The sequence below is a fragment of the Asterias amurensis genome, chromosome 8, assembly GCF_032118995.1.
Source record: "Asterias amurensis chromosome 8, ASM3211899v1".
Taxonomy (NCBI): Eukaryota; Metazoa; Echinodermata; class Asteroidea; order Forcipulatida; family Asteriidae; genus Asterias; species Asterias amurensis.
Window position 1 is genome coordinate 16,260,370 of NC_092655.1, and position 24,465 is coordinate 16,284,834.

General features: G+C 38.4%; 1 protein-coding gene across 1 annotated transcript in view; it reads right to left on the minus strand.

Annotated features, from left to right (window-relative positions):
* The window catches only part of LOC139941237 (uncharacterized), a 36,187-nt gene that overhangs the window by 5,209 nt on the left and 6,513 nt on the right, over nt 1–24,465 (minus strand). The window contains 23 exon segments of the mRNA XM_071937711.1: nt 479–656; nt 815–963; nt 1,898–2,099; nt 2,559–2,714; nt 3,573–3,600; nt 3,602–3,651; nt 3,945–4,123; nt 5,385–5,594; nt 6,538–6,708; nt 7,106–7,180; nt 9,087–9,254; nt 10,115–10,597; nt 11,101–12,192; nt 12,685–12,816; nt 13,444–13,542; nt 13,922–14,176; nt 14,286–14,490; nt 14,949–15,376; nt 15,909–16,040; nt 17,038–17,136; nt 17,463–17,717; nt 17,835–18,024; nt 21,493–21,614. Coding sequence (XP_071793812.1) covers nt 479–656; nt 815–963; nt 1,898–2,099; nt 2,559–2,714; nt 3,573–3,600; nt 3,602–3,651; nt 3,945–4,123; nt 5,385–5,594; nt 6,538–6,708; nt 7,106–7,180; nt 9,087–9,254; nt 10,115–10,597; nt 11,101–12,192; nt 12,685–12,816; nt 13,444–13,542; nt 13,922–14,176; nt 14,286–14,490; nt 14,949–15,376; nt 15,909–16,040; nt 17,038–17,136; nt 17,463–17,717; nt 17,835–18,024; nt 21,493–21,614 — 5,058 coding nt within the window.

Sequence of the window (24,465 nt, forward strand, 5' to 3'; positions counted from 1 at the left end):
AAAGAGAAAATAATACGGTATTAAGGTGTTTTTACCCAAAAGGGTAGCAAAACTCCAAACCAATCAGAAGCGATGGGGGTCAGCGGGTCAGCATACATTAATGCACGTTTCAATTTGCACGTTATCGCAAATACATTGTTAAAAAATGTCGAAACTCACAAACCACATGTTGGGTTTTTACCATAACTTTTATTGGCTTTAACTGTCCCGCTTTTTTTCTGGATGCATTCCCTAAATCTCTTTCCCCTCCCTTTTTCTATAAATGGATACTTATTTGTTTGTACTTGTTTATGCTTCTGAAACAGGTCCGGTTTGGATCGAAGGCTAAGGCCATTAACCATAAAAGCTTTACAGTGATTAAGTTTTACAGGTGACTATTTTAAGTGCGTGCTTAACCCAACATTGAACCAGCTAAAATCTAAGCTGATTCCGTATGTATTAAGAAACTGTTTGTTAGTTATACATGAAATGAACTTACCATTCTTCCCACAAAATCTGCGGTTGAATCCCTGTGCTCTGACTTTTTTAGAGGTTTGCTCATCTGTTCCATGGTAGAGAACCATCTCAATATTATTAGTTCTATTCAGACGATTCTCTAGTGCAGCTCTACGGGCTTGATACTGCATCATCAAATCTTGATTTTGAATTCTCTCTATCTAAAAGTCATACAAAAACAAAGTAGGGTTAAAGTATGTTTCAAATGTACTACACAAATACATTTCATTTTATCAATACCAGTCAAAATAGCGCAACAAGATTTATTTATGGTGATGATGTTAGGTGAATTCGGTAAATATATGAAAGTAATGAATACCTCAATAATAGCGACATAACCACCCACAGATGCCCGGAACTTGGTTTCAACAGCTGTGTACTCAGCAGATCCTGCAGTCAGCTTTACCATTTTGGTTGACTCCCCTTTCATCATCGGTATCCAGTTACTTGGTGGTTCAAATCTGGCAGCTGCAGATAAAATGCACAATGAATTTAAACTGCAGTTTTAACCGACATGAAACTTACGTTTGTATGTTACAACTCCTAGTAAATTCAGTAGGTTTAATCTGGGGCTCAATCTCATTGCTCTGCTCGCCATGGAGCGAACAGAACAAAAATCACTTTGTCCACTTACAATCAGTCCAATGTAAGAGGTCTCAAGGCCAATCTCGAGGCCGAATATGGATGGTTTTGGCCTTGGCCCTGGCCTCGTGTTGTGACAGTCTTGGCCTCGCAGACCCATGACTCGGACTCAGCCTCTGCCTCGAAGGTCATGGACTCGACTACAACACTGCTTTACAATGTAGCAGTTGCAGGAGCTGCATTTATAAGCTTAGGCCGTGTCCGAAACGACGACTTCGGCTACAACTACGTCTAGATCAGCGCGTCTACCAGTGTTGAAGAATGGCAGACGCGCGCGACCTAGCCGTAGCTGTAGCCGAAGTCGTCGTTTCGGACACGGCCTAAGAATGGTTAAGTAAGTGCACACAAGCATTTATTCTTTATTTCCTGTGAAATGTCCAAAAGGTTAATTGTGGATGTTCCTGCTACCCTTAGCACCAGCTTTTCCAAGATTGTCAGTGCCATAGAATTTGGCCAAGGAATGATTGGGACGATGCAAAAATTCTTGCAATCAGCTTGGTATATAAAAAAAAAAAATGTTTGAAGTGCTTTCCATTAAACCTTCTTTGACCTTCATAGTTCAAAGGATTTTACAAACACTACGCCAGGTTGGCTGGCCTTGGAGTTTAATACATTGTATTTTTTGCATATTTTTAACCCTGAATTACCAAATATTCACAATTGACGTGGCTCAAGTATGAATATCACTATTACCTTGATATCTCAAACGAGTCATTTGTTACAAAATAATAAACAAAAACAACCAGTTGCACATTTTTACCACTTTTCAGGTCGACACGATGGACATTATATACGCTTCGATTACATGTTTTCTGCATCTGTTGGAAGTCAATAACTGCTTTCCCTTCTTCCAGATCAAGTGTCAAATTTGGCTTTTTCTTCTGGTAAGCCTCTTCTAGGAGGGCATTAACCTCTTCATCATAGTCTTCCATGCCAGATGGAGTGCTGTACTTCCACTTGACCTGTAGTTTAATCAAAAATTACTTAGGTTAGTTTAATCAAACTTGAAGGAGCCCTTCGTCAACTTGCACTGCCTTGAATTTACATGTAATTCTGATTTTGTTCATGTTGTTAATGGCATTGTCACTCAATGAATTGTCAAAGCACAACAGACATTTTTGTGTAAGTTTTTTAAACAGTAAGTGTTAGGCACAAAGTATGCATTTGTACTTTCTGACAATTCAAAACTTTATTTGTTGGGCCATCTAACAAGGGAAACCTCTATGTGATTTCAAGGAATGTTGTTCCCGTTAAACATTAGAATACATTTTTGCTACTGCAGATGGCCACTGGTAAGACTATGCAACCATTTAATGGAATCCCTCAAGCACTCATTGACACTATCCGAAAATCGCTTACATATTTTTGAAGTCAAGATACAACAAACCCTTTTTAAAATTCATAATAATGTGTGCACTCACTTCTTTTGCTAGGTGTTCCATCTTTTGCTTCTCTGTCTCCTCCTTTTGAATTCTTGTGAACACCTGTGAAATGTCTAGTAAGGCATCCTTGACGTTGAATTTATATCCCTCCACACGGATGAACTTGGCCCGACCTTTAGAAGGCTCCACCGTTACCTAGGGTTGATAGTTAGGTAATCAAACAAAAATATGGTGTGAAAAAATTGTAATTTTTTAAATGTTGAGGACGCAATTAATACACAAGCTTTTGTGCGACATACAGCGGTGGTCTTACAAAATGGTATTTGAGTTTCTGTCGGGTTAACAGGTCATGCCTAGAGTGAGACACTGTAGCATAATTATGGTGCGTACACAGGCAACTGTTTTATAAAGTTGCATGAGTGTATGGTTCAGTGGAGCAGGCACTTCAAATTATGAATGGATTAAGTTTTTAATGGATTCGTGTCTAATGCCTTTTCCCTTGACATGCCAGCAAATATTTTGTAAAGCAAGGCCATTCCTCTCACTCCTTAATTTTAAGAGTTTAAAAGAAAGAAAACAATTATTATACACGTAATACTACCTTTTCAAGTGCTTTGGTGCTGTTGTCATTAGTGGCTATGTATAACTGGGGTTATAAACTGAGTTTTATTGACAACAAAAATATTAATAAGTTGCCTTTTATTGACTGTGTTTAACCCCCACAGTACACGTGAACAGAACTTTTAATCTTCAAGCAACTGGTAGAACAGGTTACTTTAGAGCAGTACATTCACAGTAAGGAAACAATACTTGTATGTAAATACATGTAAAGTTGAACCTACCTCATTGTAAACTTTTAAGTAGTTTTTGTCAATTACCTTACCAAACTTGATTTCACTGCCATTGCTATTACTGTATCGCACCAACTATGCTGATTTTGCTGATCTTTAATGAAGCTCTGTACATTTTCAATAAATTTGTTGTTACTTTCAGGACAGACAAACCACGCTTTTATAATTTGAGTTTAAAAAAGGTATAACATTATATACTAACATCACGTTTCCTTCCGATTTGTTTAAGCTTTGTGTTCTGTTGTCATTTTGTCAAGCAATCCCATCGGATCTGGAAAATCCTATGTCGGATACAAAATCAAATATGACATTGTTACTTTTGAATATAAAATATAATATTATGTACAAAATAAAAAACACATCTGCACTATCAAATTCTACCATTTACTGAAGGCTTACATATGAACCTCATTTAGTTCATGATGTTGTTAGGTTCTCTTTGATCAAGGATTGTACTTGTTAACAAAAACTGCTTTCGATGGGGATCAGGCAAATTACTACCACTTATTAAGAGTTCACCATTTAGTATTGCAGTATTGGACTTAAGTAACTAACTTTGACAATCTACACATACTTCAGATAGAAATTCCTCTGCTTGAAATGTATCAAGTTTGTCTGAAGCCTTCAGCAAGGAGTTCATATCAATGGCACTGAGCTGTAGAATGACCGTTTCTTGAAGGTCTTCTTCTTTCTTGTCATCTACAACACCTTCAGCACCGTATACAGCAGAATTAACTCTCTTAGTTTCAAATTCTGTTGAGGAAACATCAATTTTTTTAGACTGCTACCTGGGCAGAATGTAGGAAATCGGCCGGAACTACTACTTTTGCCAAGTGGATCGAGGGGAATTCTCATTCACATTTTGACATGTCATAGTAAAAAATTCTATGAATTCCGACGGCAAAAGTCAAGCTAACTTGGGCAAAGTGGAACAAGAAAGCAGCTTATTTGAATCGCAGTTTTTGCACCGTTCTACAATCGAAACTCTCAGCCATGGGCCCCAACCCTTGTTCAATGTTGGCTCTCATTGTGCGGTCTGCACTCCTGCATGGGTAAACAACATTGAGTGGAGGAGCAGGGGAATGGGGTAGGGAAAGTTAATTGTCATGTGGCCCAAGCCTTTTGGCCAGGACTGTGGGTATAACAAAATGCTAAGACAATCTGTGTTGAGGAAAATTATTATAATGAATCAAAACGTAAGCTTTGAAATCAAAACTCACTCATCATAAGTTTTTGTTTGTTTGTTGTTGTTTTTTTTTATGTGGAGTTTATTACTCCGTTTATTCAACATTCATCAGCAGAAGCATACATCAAATAAACACACTATTTAAAGACACTCCAGTAAATACTTCTAATATATAACAGGCACAGTAAGGAAGTAGCTCAGAAAATAACAGTGATAATAATTAAATAGTTAAATGAATGCCTTAATACAAAATTATATACAAATATCTACAATTTAGCGTGACATAATCACGTGGTTCGAAAAAACAAACAAAAAACAATATGCTGAAATGAAAAACAAAAATAGAAACAATTAGAAACAAAGGATACATAATGGGTCAAGTGAAATAACATGGCCCTTGGTGAAACAGGCAATACAACTACATTTAGTAATTAAACTTGACCTCATTATTACACAACGCAGTATAGCAATTTTAAAATGATTCTGGTTTTAACCTGTTCTTTTCCATTCGAAGAAATGGAAATATTTCAGAGATAACTTTAACTGTGAGATGATGTCGATTTCTGCTAGTCTGGAACAACTGTTAAACACTTTTTTGCATCGTATAATCCAGATCAGCCTCAGCAATTTAGCAACAACGATGGCCTGAACTGGTTTAAGAGCATATCCAAGAATTATGTTAGAGTCGTTTAAATAAAAATGTTTGTTACCTGTATATTTTCTAAGCAATCTTGTTTTCTTATAGATGATGGTTCTTCATAACCAACCCTTTATAGAACGTCTAAATGGTTGACAAATTGATCCATCCAAAAACTGAAAAATACTCACCAACTCCTTTCTGCAAAATCCCCTTGCTCTGCTTGTAGGATTTACCCACATTATTTTCCAAAGCCTTTTGAAATATTGGAAGCATTGCCGGCTGGAAGACCACCAGCCGAATCAGGTGCAGGTGTTGTGGCTTCTTTCTACATGCAAATTCTCCAATTGCTTCCAGCATATGATCTGCACAGGAAGCCACTGAAAATTGGTCAATTTTACCTGAGAAAGGAATGACATGTTGACAATATTGTTTACAATACCTCCTTAATTTTTTAATACAGGGTTTTTATTGAATTTATGGGAGGTAACATCAAAACTTATTGTTACATCCTTGAAAATTCCAAGTATTTTTGTGGATCATTATAATAATAATAACAACAAAAATAACAACAATAAACACAGCATTTGTGAGTCGCACTTTCTCTGTATAAAAATTCAACGCTGGTCCAGGTCAATAAAAGAAAACTCAGATGTGTTCAAAGGCCAGTCTGAAAAGATGTGCTTTGAGGGAGTTTTCGAAGTTAGAAATGTCATCTGTTCTCCGTAGAGCGCTATATAAATGTTTCATATTATTGTTATTATTATCTCTTCGACTTTGAGGCAGGGGGGCAAGCTTAGAGAAAACCCTACCACCACAAGTGGCAAGGCGAGTCCAGGGAACTAAGGAATGCTGCGTGATGACCTTAGACCTGGCCTGGCATGCCGGTGCTGAAGAATGCTCTGAAAGTAGGAAGGGGCTGTATCATAAGTGTTTTGAATGTCAGGAGGTTGATTTTGTACTGAACTCTCAAACCATGATTTCAAATTTTTTTTATTGCAGCCCAAACACCCAATCCAAAGCAACAATTAATGGATGGTTTTTGGCTCGTTACAACAATAGGAGTTACAAATTATGGGGGATTGAAAATCAAACTTACATATGCATCAAATAATAAATCTATGAAAATTAGGGCACAATTGGTAACCGAAGTGGCAAAAAAAAAAATGAAATAAACATCCTTGTTGCACAAATTTGTGTGCTATAAGATGCCTGAGCAAGGCTTCAGGTAGAGACGTTTACACTAGTAACAGCTCTCCGTTGCCTTTAAGGCTTAGATCAAAGAATTAGATACAAAGGATTTTCAGCTAAATGCAGCTCATTACTTGACAAGTTAGTTAATACCTGTCCCAAGTGCTGGGAATGAAAGAGATGGGACGCCCTTTTTCTCGGCCAGTTGTAAGACCTCAGCTACTATTGCCTTCATCTGCTCAGGTGTTTCTGGAGTCACAACATGGAAAATGGATTTGCAGAGAAGGCGACCTGCTCCGGTGATGTAAACGGTTTCATGTGGATCTGCAATTGTTTTAAAATTAAAAAAGGTGTTTAATATTAAGGTCTCTGCCTTAGAAGTTAACGTCTTGGTCTCCTTCATGATCTCCATTGTAAAAGAAATTAGTTTATGTCCAAGTACTCTTTAGTCTGTAAGTCCAACCTTTTTGTGGTTTGGTTAATGCCTGCTAAAGTTCTGCACCTTATTAAGTTCTGAGCCTTTAAATTTCAGTCGTCTTAGATTTTTGTATGTCAGCTTACAGTCCACACAAATAATGTGTCAATAACAAACAACTGTAAAAGAAAACAATGTATTGTGCTCTGAGCTCAAATGACACAATACAAGATCACCTTAAACCCACTTTATAGTCCATTTGTAGAAGGAAAATAATTATAAAAATGTATTGAGCATCGCACTTACGTTTTTGGGCAAGGCTGTCGCATTGTTTCTTTACAAGTTCTCCTCCTTCCTTCAAGATAGCTGTAGAAACAGGTCCTGAGAATGAAAAAGTTTAACACATGGAATTTGAGTTGTGATTTTCAATATACTTTAAAAGGAACAGGTTTGTACTAAATGGCAACCAAGGAGACAATTAATTCATTGTGAACCACATTAATACACAATTTAAAAAGTTTAAAACAAAAAATATGATCAAACTAAAGGGAGCACGTAGGGCCCTATAGGGCGATTGCACAGCGTTCAGGGGACAGGGGGACATGTTCCCCCCATCTTTGGAGGGTGGGGCCGGAACACAATATCAAATGTGTAAGACCAAACCCTGTACCATGTGCATTAATCCTGGGGGCAAAGGATGACACAATTTTAACGGGTGGGACACTATATCAAAAATCTCCCCTCAAAATTGACCCTAGATTGCATCACGGAGCAGCTAAAATGCAAATTAAGCAGGCCTGGACCCATGCCGTAAAGGCTTCACACTCACATGCTCACTCGTTGACAGATTTACCCCCTAAAACTTGTGTCATACGTAGATCTGCACCTGAACTTGATGTTGTTAACTCAAACAGTTCTTCTGCTCACATTTTAAAGGCTTATGTTCTGTTCCATTCTGTTTGCCTCTTATTGGCCTAAGATTGCACCACAGAACATTTAGAATGCCAAATTTTCCCGGGCCCTCAAACGGGCCCGGACCCATGCCATAAAGGTTTCACACTTGCGTGCTCACTCTTTGACAGATTTGCCCCCTAAAACTCGTGTTATATACCGGCACCTGAAGATGCTTTTAACACAAAAGGTTCTACTGCTGCTCATGTTCTGTTCCATTCTGTATGCCTCTTATAATTATTGGCCTAAGGTTGCACCCCAGAGCATCTAGATTGTAAAATTTTCCAAGGCCCTTAAGCGGGCCCGGACCCATGCCGTACAGGCTTCACACTTGCATGCTCACTCTTTGACAGATTTGCCCCCTTAAACTTTTGTCTACGATCCGCACCTGAAGATAATGTTAACCCCATGGCAAAACAGGTTCTACTGTTGCTCACATTTTAAAGGCTTATGTTCTATTCCATTCTTTTTGCCTCTTATTCTTTCAGCTTTATAGCTGCCACACACTAGATGTGCCACAACTAACAACCCACCCCCCCCCCTCCCCTAAAATTTCTTGTCTTGATCTACCCTTGACGATGCTGGTGATGATAGGGATGAAATGCCGTCTGTGCATTAAAATGCAAAAACAATATGGATATTACGAAGCTATAATTGAGTTTTTTTTAGGTACAATAAGTTATAACTGTAATAGCAAAAATATAGGTGCATCATATCATTTTAGGCATTGAATTCCAACATCTGAGAGGGGGGGCACATCACCCTTCATAGATTGCACCAGTGAGCATACGGCCTAATGTTTTTCCTGGCCCCTAAGGCGGGCCCCGGACCTCACGCCGAAATGTTATGTCCCCCCATCTTTCAAGACGGATTGACGCCCCTACCTATAGGCCTACCTTTTGTTTTTAGAACCATTCGATTGTTTTAATTCTATATAGAAATGAAGATTTGTACAATAAAACTAAACCATGACAATTTTTATTCAAAAGGTGGAAGTTTTTTTGAGATATTGCCAAAAATCTGAAGCAATAATATTCAAACGTTAGGAATACCTTGTAATTGGACTACACAATCTGAGCAACCTATCTGTCTATCAACAACTTTTGGGGGAAACTCCTGATTAGAACCCCTGATTCTTCCATTTTGAATTCAACAACTCTGTTCTTCATTTTTACATTTTAATGCTTAACAAATTGCAGATCTAAACAAAAATGCAGCTAGAAGGCGAAATTGATTCTGGCACCTTTTCAATTCATGGCAACTTTCACAGTGTGCATATTCACTGCCATGGTACTGCTTTAAGTCCAAATTTATCTAATACAGTAAACTGACTAACCTTGCAGGTCTAAGCCCTTTCCAACGCTGTTAACAATTGCACAAGTTGTTTCTCGCACAAGATCTCCTTGCTGGACTTGAAGACACACTGAGCCAATGTTGCTCTGTACAAAACCTGATGAGTCTCTTTTTATTTCTGAGTATGACTCCCGGTCCCGGTTAGTTTCACCTACAATTGAATGTAAATCGATTTGCTTGTAAGTTGAAAATGACAATAATTAATTAAAATACTAGGCTCTTATAAAGCACTTTATCATACCTTAGGGTTTATCAAAGCGCACAGTATTTTATTCCTGCAAGGTATATCAAAAGAAGGCTTCAATTATATTCATCAAAAAAATATGCAAACAATTTGAAACACTATTTTGTACAGTTTCAATCAGAGTTCTCTCTGACTTGTAAAAGTGTTTCCCAATTATGTGTGGCGCTAACAGAAGGAGGTTCTACAGGGTTAAACAGATAAAATGCCCAGATTGTCACAAAAGAAATTAGGCAAAATCAAATCAGGAGCAAGAAAATAAATTTAACAAGATTCGGTGTAAAATCTTTTAAAGTTGGAATTGTACACTGTTTTTTTTTTTTTGGGGGGGGGGGGTGAGATCTTGTTAATCTGCACCTTAAAGGTGACTGTGTAACACTTGTTATGCTATGAGACTGATAGTAAGTTTTAGATGTCACATATTCCAGGTTAAATACATGCAGAGTTTAAGAAGGTTGATTGCACATTTGTACCTGCAAAAAACAGGTGACATCATAACGCAGTTCTAATGTGAACAAAGTCTTTTCACGGTATAAACATGGTGGAGGTTTAAAATTGACATGATGTACAGATCTATTGTATTTTGAATTGTTTTTCAATTTCTTTTCTTTTCATAAAGACATTAGAAGCAGTTCCATGAACTGCTGAATCATGGGAATTCCAACTGGTTTACAAATAAACTGATTGTTCGTTTTGATTATTTTGTTTCTGTCCAAATTGACACTACTTACTTATGGTTTAAATAACATTTTGTTATTAATGCTACTCACCTGGTGCAGCTGTTTTCATGTCATTGTAAGTACTTGCAGCTTTGTCATCACTCTCCTCGTTACAATCGGTGGAAATCACACAATGAAATTCTCTCTCGACAAACTCCAAGAATTTCTTGCCTTTCTCTTCACGGAACAGTCTAGCCATGCCCGTCTTGGATACAGGATAATGTTTCTCTTTTACCGCTTGTACTAATGAAGTGACCAGTTTGCGGACTGCATCTAAACCCTCCTCATTGCCCTGGATAATAAATCCTCTGTTCCTTCCACTCATCTGTGCCTGGATTGCTACAAGATTTTGTTGATGTTGTTGTTTTACCTTTTCCAACTCCTGACCATGATATGTGGTAATGAGGCGTATTTTGTTCTTGTTTGAGGGAATTGTGCTTTTGATGATGACTTTTTTCTTGAGAAAATCCAAGATGTGTTTCTTTGTTTCTTCCAAATGTCTCTTAAATCCTGCAAGTTTAATAAATCTGTCACCTGCAGATAAACATAACATCAATTCATGAGTATGACACGAACATATTTTTTGCTAACTACACATGTATTAACTATTTTTCAAATTTCCTTTAAAAATACAACAGTTTGATATTATATGGCAGTAAACCTCCCTTGACATACAACTCACAAGAACAAGAAAATATATGAATGTCTAGTTTAAATTTTCTATGATAATATCTTCCGGTGTTAAAAAGTAGCTTTTCATATTGGCATCGATGAAAACTTTGTAGTAAAGTCGGCCCAAGATTTGTACAACATGTATCTTTCCAATTTTATACCAACCTAAATGCATTCAATGATCTCGTCCGCACATCAACGAATATGGTTAAAAACTCTCAAGTATTATTATTATTGCGATGGGAAAAGTTGAAAGGAGTTGTAAATAATTTCTTTGGTGACTTTTAATTGAGTGTGACTCAAACAAGATTAATGATTAATGGTTGGTGATTACAAGTTTTGTTGACTGAAGAACTGACAAATACCTGGTTCATGGCTGATGCCTGCCAAGACAAACTTTTGATTGTTGATCGAATCCAAAAGTCTCTTCCCATCGTGGCCTTGTAAGACAGCTAAAGCAGACTGTCCTTTGATTGCAATGGTATCTTCATCTATTTCATTGTCGATGTATGCTTTAGCTTTCCTGACATCTCTGGTAGTAGCACCGTAGATTGTGATCTTCCTATCATCTGATCCGCTGCAAGCTGCATGAATATCATTTGACCCTAGAACTTCACGAATTGTGTCCGGAACATGCTGAACAAATCGTACCTTGGTACTCCCAGATTTGAACTCTGTCTTTTCCAAACAGTCCATCCTCCTCCTTATCTTTAGCTCCACGTCTTTGATGGTTTTCCTTATTCCATCAAGTGTGATGCCGGTTTTACCAGGAGAGCTGAAAACTGTAATCTTCAGAGCTGGAAAGGACTTTTCAATCTCCTGTTTAATCCCACACAAGGTAAACAGCTGTAGCTTCTCTACATCCAAGGTAATGTCCTCTTTTGTTTGCTCAGCGTCATAGTCAGCATCCTTCTGTAATTTCTTGATGATGTCATTGATTGTTGCTTCAGCGACATCAACATCTCGTTGCTCTCCGACCAGTATCACTTCATGAAGTTGAGCATCTGGGACCATCGAGCAAGCTGTAGTCATCTGCAGTTTATCAACAGCATCCTTCCACAGTGTTTGCGGAACTGGAACTCTGGCTGTTTTGTATCCTCTCATGAAGTCAGTCAGAACATCGACAGCTTTCTTTTCCCACTTCAACCATGATGATTGGTGCTGTGAGTCACCTATTACTGGTTCTAGTTTAGCTCGAGACTTCTGAAAACCATCAGGCCACAGCAGATTGGCTTTCACCATAGCCAATTCTTTCAGCAATCTCTTCTTGGTATTTTCACCTTTCCCATAGAGGAATTCCATAATCGATTCCTGTACTTCGATCGACACTGGTTTAGGGATATGTGTAGTTGGGGCATCAAGCGGGCCCAGTCTTCCCATGAAGTCATGATATGACACAATCTGCAAATGTTTACCACCGAGCTTATGACGACCCTTTGTTAAAACATCCTGGACCACTGCAGAAATGAAAAAAAAAAAAACTTAAAAAGTGAGTACATTGTAGTCTTTAAACATCCAACTGCATCCAATAAGGGTGTGCATGTCACCTGGTCACATGCACATCGACGCGGCTGTTTGTGAAACCTGAAAAACAGTTTAACCTACTTTTTACGCTCTTCTGTTGCAATGTATTTCAATGCTTTTTGGGGCCCAATGTCTCTTTTTGAAAACGCAAAATGCAATGATTGAAATAAATGTTCCTTCCTAAAATAATAACAAAATTGTCACATTAAGATACCGTACCTTCGTGAAAAGTGTGACAAATTTTCATACCAAATACTTTTAGCATTACCATTAGTCAAGCCCAAGAGGCAAATGATACACTTGGAGGAAAATTTCAGAGTGCCCATACATTCAAGATTTTGTGACCCGGTAAAGAGAATAAAGCCCGATCAATTTACAGGCTAGGTCTATATCAATCTGACACCTGAATTTGATTTTGTACATACCCTTCCAGTCTTCAAAGTAGACGATTACTTGTCCATCCATGGTTCCTGGTTTCACCTCTCTCACTCCACTGCCTCCACTCATCTTCTTGTTGTCAAAATACAACTCAACCATTTCCAAGTCTTGTGGAACTCCTTAAACGGTGCGGATAAAATAAGCTTTAAGGGCAGTAATTTCCACAACACTTTCACGAGTTTTTAAGAAGTTTACAAAAAGAGAAACCAATTCTAACATGTACATCTTATTACCAAAGAATACCTCTCATGATAAAAATGAACATCAATTAAAGCATATTCTTGGATTAAGAAACTTAACCATCCTCATTATTGACCACCCTTCCCAACAGAAATTGGTGTTGCCATCTACCATAAGTTTTGCGATTGTTACCAAGGCAATCTGAACTGTGCATTTTAAACGGCAAAGTTGGTCCAATCAGATATTGCATGGTTTATCAACAGGCCTCAATTACATCAGGCCTCTCACGGTTCACCTGGGCTTGACAGGCCCCTTTTCAATGTTTCATATTTAAAAATTTGAAAGATTGAAATGGCCTTGCTTTTTAAAGGATAAACTTTCATCAGGCCTAGCCTTTAGTTAAGATCATAACGTAGGAGTAGCTAGTATACAAAATCGTTTTACAGCGTTTATACTTGTGTTGTAAGCTTAGATTTTGGATGTGAACAAAGCATCAATGCCAAGCAACACCACACGCTACAATTGTGTAAGGGTCAACAAACAAACGATACAAATAACAATCATACCTTGGACTAAGATGGCATCAGAATGTTGAACCTTCTCTGCCCTCAATGAAGCACCTCGAAGTTTTCTCTGAGAAATGTTTCTGATAACATCCTCCAGGTCTGCGTATAACAAAATACATTGAAAATTTACAGAAGTTAGCTAGTTTCAGCTAAGGTTGTTTTTAAAAAACCTTAAAAGAAATATTGGATGAACTTGTTAATTGAACAAAAACATGGCGCTGCATAAAATATCTAGCAATTTGAGAAGCCTTCTGTGCTTCATAAAGCACTATACAAGAACTTCAGAGTTATATTCTTACATTTCTAACGAATCCTACTGGATTCTCAGTTCATTGTGTATACTTGAGTGATTCAAAAGCTTCTTATGTGGCAGCTGTTAAATGAAAATACCTCCAAAGGTGAATCCAAGTTTGTCGAAATTACGGAAGTTATTTTACAGATGAAGTTGGACAAATTTGTTGGGAAAAGAACATTATACCTGGGATATCACGTGAGAATGTACATATAGCTGTCCCAGGCCTCTCTCCATATTGGATTGTGGGTTCCTCATCCATGGATGCTCTATTCTCAATAAAGAGCTTCACATGCTCAGATGTGCAGCCATCTGGTATTCCTTCTAGAAACAGACACCGTGCATTGATCGGAAGTGGTCGACGTTTCTTCTTGGTGATCAGTTTGACGTTCAGTGCGGCGCCTGATAGCTTGTGCTTTCTCCCGGCAACTATGGAAGTAACTAGAATACAACAATTGATAATAACATAAAAATTTTGTTCAACGGATTGCCATGCGTTTTGTATTTATCTTCACTTGGACAGCTTTCATGATTACACCATAACACTAACCTGATGGGTCCTTGAAGGTAATGATGATGGCACCAGTCTTAGATTCTCTCTCCACCGTTTCTATTTCACCTCCTCCAGATTTGCGTGGACTCTCAAAATAGAGCTTCAGTAACTCTAGATCTGTTGATTGCTTCACACCAGTCACTACAATAAGTTGCTCATCTTCCTCTGGTTCATCTTCCTCTGGGTCATCTTGTAAGTTTTCCTGTCGGTAAGTGGCATAAGAGAAAGATAAAAAAACAAAATATGTTGTTGTTATCTTTTATAGTATCTACATCATTTTTTCCCCTGAAGATTCGGGTTTAGTTATCAGTATAGTTTTGATGCAGCGTAATAATAATACTATTACTTATATCATACATTTATAGAGGGCAAAATCCATTTATTAAATTTCAGCCACGCATTTTACATAACAATTTAATTGAGAGGAAACCTTAAAAGAGATAACAATTGGAAGTGGACAGTGTCTTATACGAAGTAAGTTGTCTTTGAACCACATGCTACCCAATTTTGTATTAACACCTTTAGACTCCAGGACTCATTATGTAACTCTCCGGTGCGGAAATTAATGTTTGCGTCATTAACATCAACGTTTTTTAGCTCTCCGACCTGTTTCACTTCATGAAGTTTGGCATTAGTGACAATCGAGCAATTTGTATTAACCTTCTGGAGTGCATCAGCTACATCCTTCCACAGTGTTTGTGAAACTGGAACTCTGGCTGCTTTGCATCCTCCCATGAAGTCAGTCAAAACATCGACAGCTTCCTTTTCCCAGTTCAACCATGAAGATTGGTGCTGGGATTCGTCTACTACTGGTTCTAGTTTAGCTCGAGACTTCTGAGAACCGTCCGGCCACAGCAGATTGGCTTTCACCTTAGCCAAGTCTTTCAGCAGCTTCTTCATTGTATTTTCACCTTTCCCATAGAGGAATTCCATAGTAGGTTCATGTACTTCTACCGACACTGGTTTAGGGTACTGTGGAGTTGGGGCATCAAGCGGGCTCAGTCTTCCCAGGAAGTCATGATATGATTCAATCTGCAAATCTTTACCACCGAGCTTATGATGACCCTTCGTTAAAACATCTTGAACCACTGCAGGAATGAAACAAAATAAACTTAAAGAGTGAAAAGTCTTTAAACATCCAACTGCATACATATTATAGGGCGCGCATGTCACCTGGTCACATGAACATCGACGTTGCTGTTTGTGAAACCTGAAAAACAGTTTGACCTACATTTTACGCTTTTTTGTTGCAATGTATTGGAGTTTTGGGCCCAAGTCTCTTTTTGAAAACGCAAAATGCAATTATTGAGATAAAAATTCCTTCCTAAAATTAAAACAAACAAATGTATTTAAAAAAAATTGTACTTCCAATATATCCGTCCCTTCGTGAAAACTGTGACGATTTTTCATACCAAATTCTTTGTCGGATTTGAGTATTGAGGCATGTTAAATTCTTTTTAGCATAACCATCAGTCAAGACCAAGAGGCAAATGATACACTTCAAAGAAAGTTTCAAACTGCCCATACAAGATTTTGTAACCAGAAAATAATAATAATAATAATTAACAGTCTAGGTCTATACCAACCTGACAACTGAATTTGATTTTGTGATGTACATACCCTTCCAGTCTTCAAAGTAGACGATTGCCTGTCCATCCATGGGTCCTGGCTGTACGTCTCTCACACCGCTGCTGCCACTCTTCTTCTTGTTGTCAAAATACAACTCAACCATTTCTAAGTCTTGTGGAACTCCTGAAATGGTGCAGATAATATAAGCTTTAAAGGACATTAATTTCCACAACACTTTACCAAGTTTTTAAGAAGTTCACACATGAAAACAAATTCTAACATGTACATCCTATTACCAAAGCATATCTCTCAAGAGAAAAATGAACATCAATGAAAGCATATTCTTGGATTTAGAAACTGAATCTTTATTGCCCCCATCCCTCAGCAGAAGTTGGTGTTGCCATTTACTAAAGTAATGTGATTGTTCCAAAGGCATTCTGAACTGTGCACTTTTTAAAAATGGCAAAGTTGGTGCAAGCAGACATTGCGTGGTTTAATCAACATGGCTCAATTACACCAGGCCCTCACGGTTCACCTGGGCTTGACGGGCCCCTTTTAAATGTTTAATATTTAAATATAAATGTTTCCCATTTTGAGATTCTCCAATGACAGCGCCCTTTGAAAGATTGATATGGCCTTTTCTTTTAAAGGATAAACTTTCAGGCTTAGCCTTTAGTTAAAGCAATCGCACAACATCGGTAAACAGTATTGGCCAAAGGCCCACACTTCGTGTATCACAAACCTGTGAAAATTTAGGCTCCATCGGTCATCATTGTCCGGAGAAAATAACGAGAAAACCCACCCTTGTTTCCGCACGTTGCGCCGTGTCATGACATGTGTTTAAAATAAATTCGTTATTCTCGATATCGAGAAGTGATAATTGTTTTAATGTTTTCTCAAAAAAAAAAAAAAAAAGCATTTCATGGAAACATATTTATAAGGAAGTCTCTCACCATTACCTTCTGTAAACCCTGTAAGTTATTTGAAAATCTGTGAACTTTTAATTTTTGCTCCAATGTCCAATGGCTTTAGGATCATAGCGTAGGAGTAGGTTGTTGTCAAAATCGTTATTAAAAAGACAGCATTTATACTCTTGTTGTAAGCCGAGATTTTGGATGTGAGCAAAGCATCAATGCCAAGCAATGCTACAATGTGTAAAAGATACAAATAACAATCTTACCTTGGACTAAGATGGCATCAGAATATTGAACTTTCTCTGCCCTCAATGAAGCACCTCGAAGTTTTCTCTGCGAAATGTTTCTGATTACATGCTCCAGGTCTGCGTATAACAAAATACATTGAAAAATTACAGAAGATAGCTAGTTTCAGCTAAGGTTAAAAATATCTAGCAGTTAGAGAAGCCTTCTGTGCTTCATAAAGCACTAATATACAAGAACTTAAGAGTTATATTCTTACATTTCCTACGATTCCTACTGTATTCTCAGTTCATTGTGTATACTATAGTGATTCAAAAGCTTATGTGGCAGCTGTTGAATGAAAACCTAGTTTTAAATACCTCCAAAGGTGAATCCAAGTTTGTCGAAATTACGGAAGTTATTTTACAGATGAAGTTGGACAAATTTGTTGGGAAAAGAACCATTATACCTGGGATATCATATGAGAATGTACATATAGCTGTTCCAGGCTTCTCTCCATATTGGATTGTGGGTTTCTCGTCCATGGATGCTCTATTCTCAATAAAGAGCTTCACATGCTCAGATGAGCATCCATCTGGTATTCCTTCTAGAAACAGACACCGAGCATTGATTGGAAGTGGTCGACGTTTCTTCTTGGTGATCAGTTTGACGTTCAGAGTGGTGCCTGATAGCTTGTGCTTTCTCCCGGCAACTATAGAAGCAACTGGTATTCATAACAGAAAAACAACACTTTGATTTACTTTTGAACTGAATGGGCTACAATGGGTTTGACACTTATCTTCACATGGAAAGCTTCCACGATAAACAAGATAACACTTACCTGATGGGTCGTTGAAGGTAATGCTGATGGCACCAATCATAGATTCTCTCACCAACATCTTTATTTCACCTCCTCCAGATTTGCGTGGATTCTCAAAATAGAGCTTCACGAACTCTGTTTCTGTTGAGCGTCTAACACCATTCACTTCAATCAGCTGCTCATCTTCCTGTAGTTCACCTGATAAGTTTTCCTAAAAAAGGTGGCATACGAGAGTGATAAAAAAGTATATATTGTTGAAATTTGTTGCAGTGTTTACATCATCTTTTATTTAAAAATCTCAGCTTACGTTATCAATATTCTTAGATGCAGCGTAATAATTATAATAATATTTATTATACCATATCGTAGCGTCATACGTTATCGACCCTCATAATGTTTTCGGTCCCCAACTTTGATCCCCGTTAACCGCGAGATTGTGCAAGCTGCACCGGTGATGGAAGCCATGCAGTTTACCCCAGTCTGTATTTTCATCAGGCTTAATCATGCTCAGGAAAAAGTTTCCTGTCGTTGGTTATGCTCAAACATTTATAACATGATTGATTTTTGGTACTAATCACTAGTGCATTATTATGCCAACATTCAAATGAGTCAAAGAAACATCATCCGATCTCGAAAGTTCGAAACAAAATTACTATATGCTAGATTGAGTTTCATTCTGCTTTAGTCACTAGATGGATCACGTGAGGTGGTTACTATTTGGGATTCTATGGTGTGCCAAGTTAAAATGACAAAAAAGATTTTTATTTTATTTACTGCATACTGTAATAAATTCCAATAAGCGTAATAAATATTAAGTCTACATTAAAGAGAAAATATCATAGATTGGTTTCTTATCTCCTGAAACCAAATATTACTGGTCTGAAATGGGGGAAAACGGATTGTTATAAAGAGTGTGTTTTTCAAGGGGGTGGGGTGTTTTACTTTCATGCCTTATGATATCTCTGGATTCTAATATAGTAGCCAAAATGCCTTACGACAAAAATGTAATTAAATCTGTTAAGTAGTAATTGAATAATATTTTTGATTTATTTTGCACGCCATACTAGCTTCTGAATACTCAATAAAAGACCAACCAATAAAAGGTGTGAAAACATATGACATTGCTCCAATGTCGTGCATGCATAAGCACTGTTAAAGGAACACGTTGCCTTGGATCGGACGAGTTGGTCTATAAAAAGCGTTTGTAACCGTTTTTTTAAATAAAATGCGTATGGTTGGAAAGATGTTTTAAAAGTAGAATACAATGATCCAGACAAACATGCCTCGAAATTGCCGGATTGTCTTATGCATCTTTAGTAGTTCAGTCTAATGCCAGTTCTGTCAGACTGGTATCTAGTGCACCTTTAGAACCATAATATAAGACCAGCCCAGCTAGACTGTAGTGCACCTTTTGCAGCCAAATCTACAGCAGGTCCTAACAAACTATCTAGCTCACTTAAGTCTGTTTGACAGTCCCTCAAGCTTAGCTAGTGCACTATTAGTACCTGAATCCAAGGACAGTCCCGCAAGACTGTCAGGTGAACTTTTGGTCCCCTAGTCTAAAAGGCCAGTCCCGCCATACCGTCTAGTGCACCTTTAGTATCGGAGTCTTTTGGCAAACCCTGCCAGACTATCTGGTGCACCGTTAATACCCTTATACACTAGACTGTCGTACAACTGAGTCTACTGTCTGTTGGACAGTCCCTCAAGCTTAGCTTAGTCCACTATTAGTACCTGAGTCCAAGGCGAGGCCCGCACGACTGTCCAGCCCTGCCAGACTCTCTAGCTACCTTTGGTACCCCAAGTCTATGGCCATCAGTCCTGCCAGACTGTCGAGTGCACCTTTAGTAACCGATCTTTGGCAGGCCCCGCAAGACTATCTGATGTACCTTTAGTACCCGAGTCTGTTGGCCAGTCCCCGCTATACTGTATAGTTCACCTTTTGCACCTGAGTCTTTGCACCTTTAGAGTAGTACCCACGTCAAGACCTACCAAGTCTCACGCATTAGGCGTGAGACTCACGCATTTGGGCTTTGTCTCACGCTCACACGCACATCAGCCATTTTCTAACGCATTGGGGCCAGACCGGGAACAAAATACAAGTTAACGACAATGCATTGCCAAATCGCGCTCGAGTGTACAACAAACGCAATCAGCAATGTTTGCACAGTTTATCAGAATCATCAGGGGGGGTTGGGGTTGGTGGTGAGCTTTGAAAAATCTCACGCATAGCTGGCCTCTGGACATGGCATCTCTGGTTTTGGAGGGACTGTCTGTTGCACTTAAGTACCCAAGTCTTTGTGCTATCAAACCTACAAGGCTGTCAATTGCACATTTTGGTACTCAAGTTGTTGGCCATCACAGTCCTGCTAGACTGCCTAGTGCACCTTTAGTGCCCGAGCCTATGGCTCTCAGACTCTCTGTAGTGCACTAGTACCTAACTATGTTTTATGGCAGTCCCTGCTAGACTCTCCAGTGCACATTTTGTATCTGACTATGATGTGAGTCTGTTGGCCAGTCCCTGGATGAAGACTGTGTTTATGCGCCTTTTGTACCCGAGTCTTATGGCACACCTTATCCAGCCTGTAGCCACACTTTCTATTGCACCTTTAGTATAGCCATGGTCTATTGCGCAATCCCTCCAGACTATAGCCATTATCGCATACATTATGGTGCCGCACACACGACTGATGTCTAGAGTGCACTTTAAGTACCCATGTTCTGTGGCCACCAAACCTACCAGACTGTATCAAGTGCACCTTTTCTACCCAGGTCTGTTTGCAAGCCCTGCCGGACTGTCCAGTGCACATACACCCTTGTCTATGGCCAGACCTACATGTATCAGAACTGTAGTGCACCTTTAGTCCCTGTGTTTATGGCCAGTCCAGCCAGCCTGTCTATAGTGTACCTTTGTTACCCAAGCCTATGGCCAGTGGTGCCAGACTCTCTAGTAAACTTTAATACCTGGGTCTAGTTGTTAGCCCTGCCGGAATGTCTTAAGCTACATACAAGCTACATAATCGCAATGATTAGTTATCCCCAAGACAAAATCCAGTTAATGTTATAATACAATTATTGTTATGATTTATTACTACTTATTATTATTACTTATCATATAATATGGTGAAAACACGAATATTATGCCTCTGGCATTCCAAGTGGATATTTTCTTATCCGGCCTCTATGTGTAATGTATTGGAGGTAAACAATTTGGACAGCCAGTTTGTAAGTTTCCAGCAATGTTTTTACACCCTTTAACCAAATCCTGGTTTAAACCTTGATGTACAACTATAACACCGGGGTAAACTCCAGTTAACGATACACCCACTTAACCGATACAAACCTGAGAGTTAAAAGGTTTGGTACCTTAGAAGATCAAGTTTTTGGCCATGGCATATGAATCAATACTCACTGTGAATGAAGATGTATGTAATATAATTTACCTGTAGAAGTTTCAGATTTATTAGTCGTCAAGTGTTTGAGTGATAAGTGAAAGTCACTGAGCGCTGTTTTCAGGAGAGTTGCTAAATTGGCCGTCAAGATAAATATTTTGTCTCTGATGAGACAAAAATTATGTTCGCAGAATTCAATTTATAATTTTTTTTTAATAGTAAATCTGTGTTTTGAATCATAGAAAAAGTTACCAAATCCTTTTAAGATCAACATAATCTGTAGGTACCTCTGAAGATGCAGACTCTGAAGTACCAGGGAGTGGTGCTGGGCAGCCTTGCACTTCTAGGGGAATCTTGATTCCATCAACAACCATCTCATGATCAGACCTTGCTAACATTTTAGTAACACCTGTGTGCAGAAATACATATTAGTGGGTGAAAGTACACATTTTTAAGGGTTGAAATAAAGTTTGCACACAATCTACTCCAAAAATCCTACCACACAAAAACAGGAGCAGCTTGAACTCAAATTGTACTGGGGTGAATCCGTACGGGTGACGCAGAGAAAGTTCCTCATGCACTAAAAGTGCTACGTCGTGTCTGCGTGCTCCCAAATCCGTACTGAGGCGGTACTCGGCACGTACGGATCCCTAAATCTTGCCAACGTTTTTGCACGTAGACAGCACGCACTTGCACGTACGGCGGGTTGGGACCGCCGCTTAACACGGTCGGCCAGTTATGGTCGAATTTTTGACTCCCATAAATGGCCGACCGTGTTAGTTCGCACAGTAAAAAGGAAAATCACGCAATTTCGAGCCAAACTTGTGTGGATCATTGTATTTTACTTTTAAAACATCTTTCCAACTATATGCATTTTATAAAAAACGGTTTCAAACGCTTTTTATAGACTAACTCGTCCGATCCAGGGCAACGTGTTCCTTCAGGCGCGGGTCCCGCTAGAGTTCCATGCTGTGGCCAATTTCACAAAGCACTCAGATTGATCTTAACTGTGTATCAAACTTAATTGCTAAGCAAAGTGTGGTGTCACACTTTGTTATAATTCTACACTGTTATTACAAGATAAAAAAAAAAAAATATGCCATGTTTATTTCAACACAGTTTTGCGATATATAAACACAGTTTTGCGATACATGCTTCATAAATGTCAGCTGGGTTTTGAGCTACTAATGTTTTACTTCTCATAGGCGTGTACTAATTGCACCCTTCCCATATATATTTGAAAACACCTTTTCACAGTCCTGCCTAATTATTCCTATGGTTCCCATACAATTACCATCAGTCAGTGACCCAAATAATGATAGCATGTCCTCAGCCTGAGCTGTTCTTTGCACCAAGGCACAGCAAAAAGTGCAAAGTGCGCACGCAAAAAGACCGATTCCAGTGCTGGAAAAAATATGGGGGCTGCCCGTGCGATAGTCTACTTCATCATACACTTAACGATCATGGAACTGTTCCCCTACAACATGTTATTGTATTAATTACAACATGTTATTGTATTTACTGGAAAATTGTAAATTAAAAAACGCAATTCAGTTTATTTTACTGCCAGTGTCTTGTAAACATATTTTTGGACAAATAAACCAATAATATAGGTTTTCTCGGTCAAATTCGGCAAATGAGCAGCCAATTTAATTGTCATGCGTTCGAATTAAAGCTAGTTTGCCTTTCCGGTTTTTACTGCGTTTCAAATTCAGAATTCGGTAATTCAATTTCGTTTTGAGGCATTCAAGTTCCTAGCACACTCATTCTTTTTCATGACACACAATCATCATTCAAGTTAGCAAAGCTGGTTCGACTAGAGATTTTGCTGATTTAACAATTTTCAATTTCGTAAAGAGGCAATCAATTTCGCTCACCGAAGTTTCAAATAAGTACGACTAAAGAAATACGAAAAAACAGATAAACTGTATAAGGCAAACCGTTTCGTACCTTCACTTTTAAATTGAGCGAACCTTATTTTCTTTATTTTATGTTTCCAGTAGACTTTACCTTGGGCCCCATAAGGGTTGTTTTCATCTTATTTTTTCGGGAGACCTTCAATGATTAACTGACCAAGACCTGACATTTGAATGTGTTTGAATTTTTTTTTTTTTTTTTTTAATGTTTTTCCAGTTGTTGGTTTTTGTAAATATTCACCAACCATCTGTTGGCGGGCCAGACATCTTGGCATATTATGTTCAAGAGTGCCAACAAATTAACCGCATGCCTTTAACATTCGTATAAGTAAACAACAAGTTAACCAAGCGTTTTAAAGACTGCACAGATATCAGAATTGACTGCCTCAAAATGAAATTGAATGACTAAACACACGCCTCAAAAACACTCCTGCGAATTTGAATGCAGCTTCGACGAATTGTTAAATTGAATGATTATTTTGTTAAATCGAATGACGTAAAAGTAGATTTGACTAGTCTTAAAATGGAATCGAATGACCCTTTTTTGGTTGCATTCGATTTCGTGCAAAATAGAATAGGCTGGTGGTTAAATTGGCTGCTCATTTTCCGAAATTGACCAAGAAAACCTATAATAAAAAAAGGTATGCGCGAAATTGCTCTATAGCGACATCCAACACATGAACAAACTTTTATCATGGTGAATTTTAATTTTACAGTTGCCATTTCCCCTTGTTTTGAATAATAATGGTACGTCCGATAATGGCTAATATGATAAAACAACATGGTTTAATGATTTTTTGTGCAAAGTCGATATGAGCTAATATCGACTATAATTCACCCTAAAACCATTATTTGAATATCAAAATGTTTGTTAGATTGCACTAAACATACTTGGGTTAGTTTTTGAAAACCAGATTTTTGAAATATGCATCGTAATAGGGTTCGCATTTTTTTATTTTTTTATTTATACTTTTGATGCATTTGAGTACCATGTAGCAGCATGTAAGGGGGCTCTGGGTAGAGGTAGTACCTTTGTTTTTCTGGTAGTTGCATTCTAGTATAGAATGGACAGAAACACTGGTTCTCATCCATCTCCTAATCTCTCACATCTGGCTCCAAGCATGCGCCACACCCCGGTTCCCTATCTCAACTGGTGGGCTAAATGATCTGGAGGGGGTGCTGTGAAACATGACATCACTAGGCGAATGAACTTCCAAGATGAAGTCACCGGCAACTAGGGCGGAAGCTTTCCCCAGTTGGAACCCAGCGGATCCTTGGCGGCCGGAAGGACAGTCGTCTTCACCCGGAGACTCTATGACGAGCAGAGTGAAAGGAAGGAAGCTG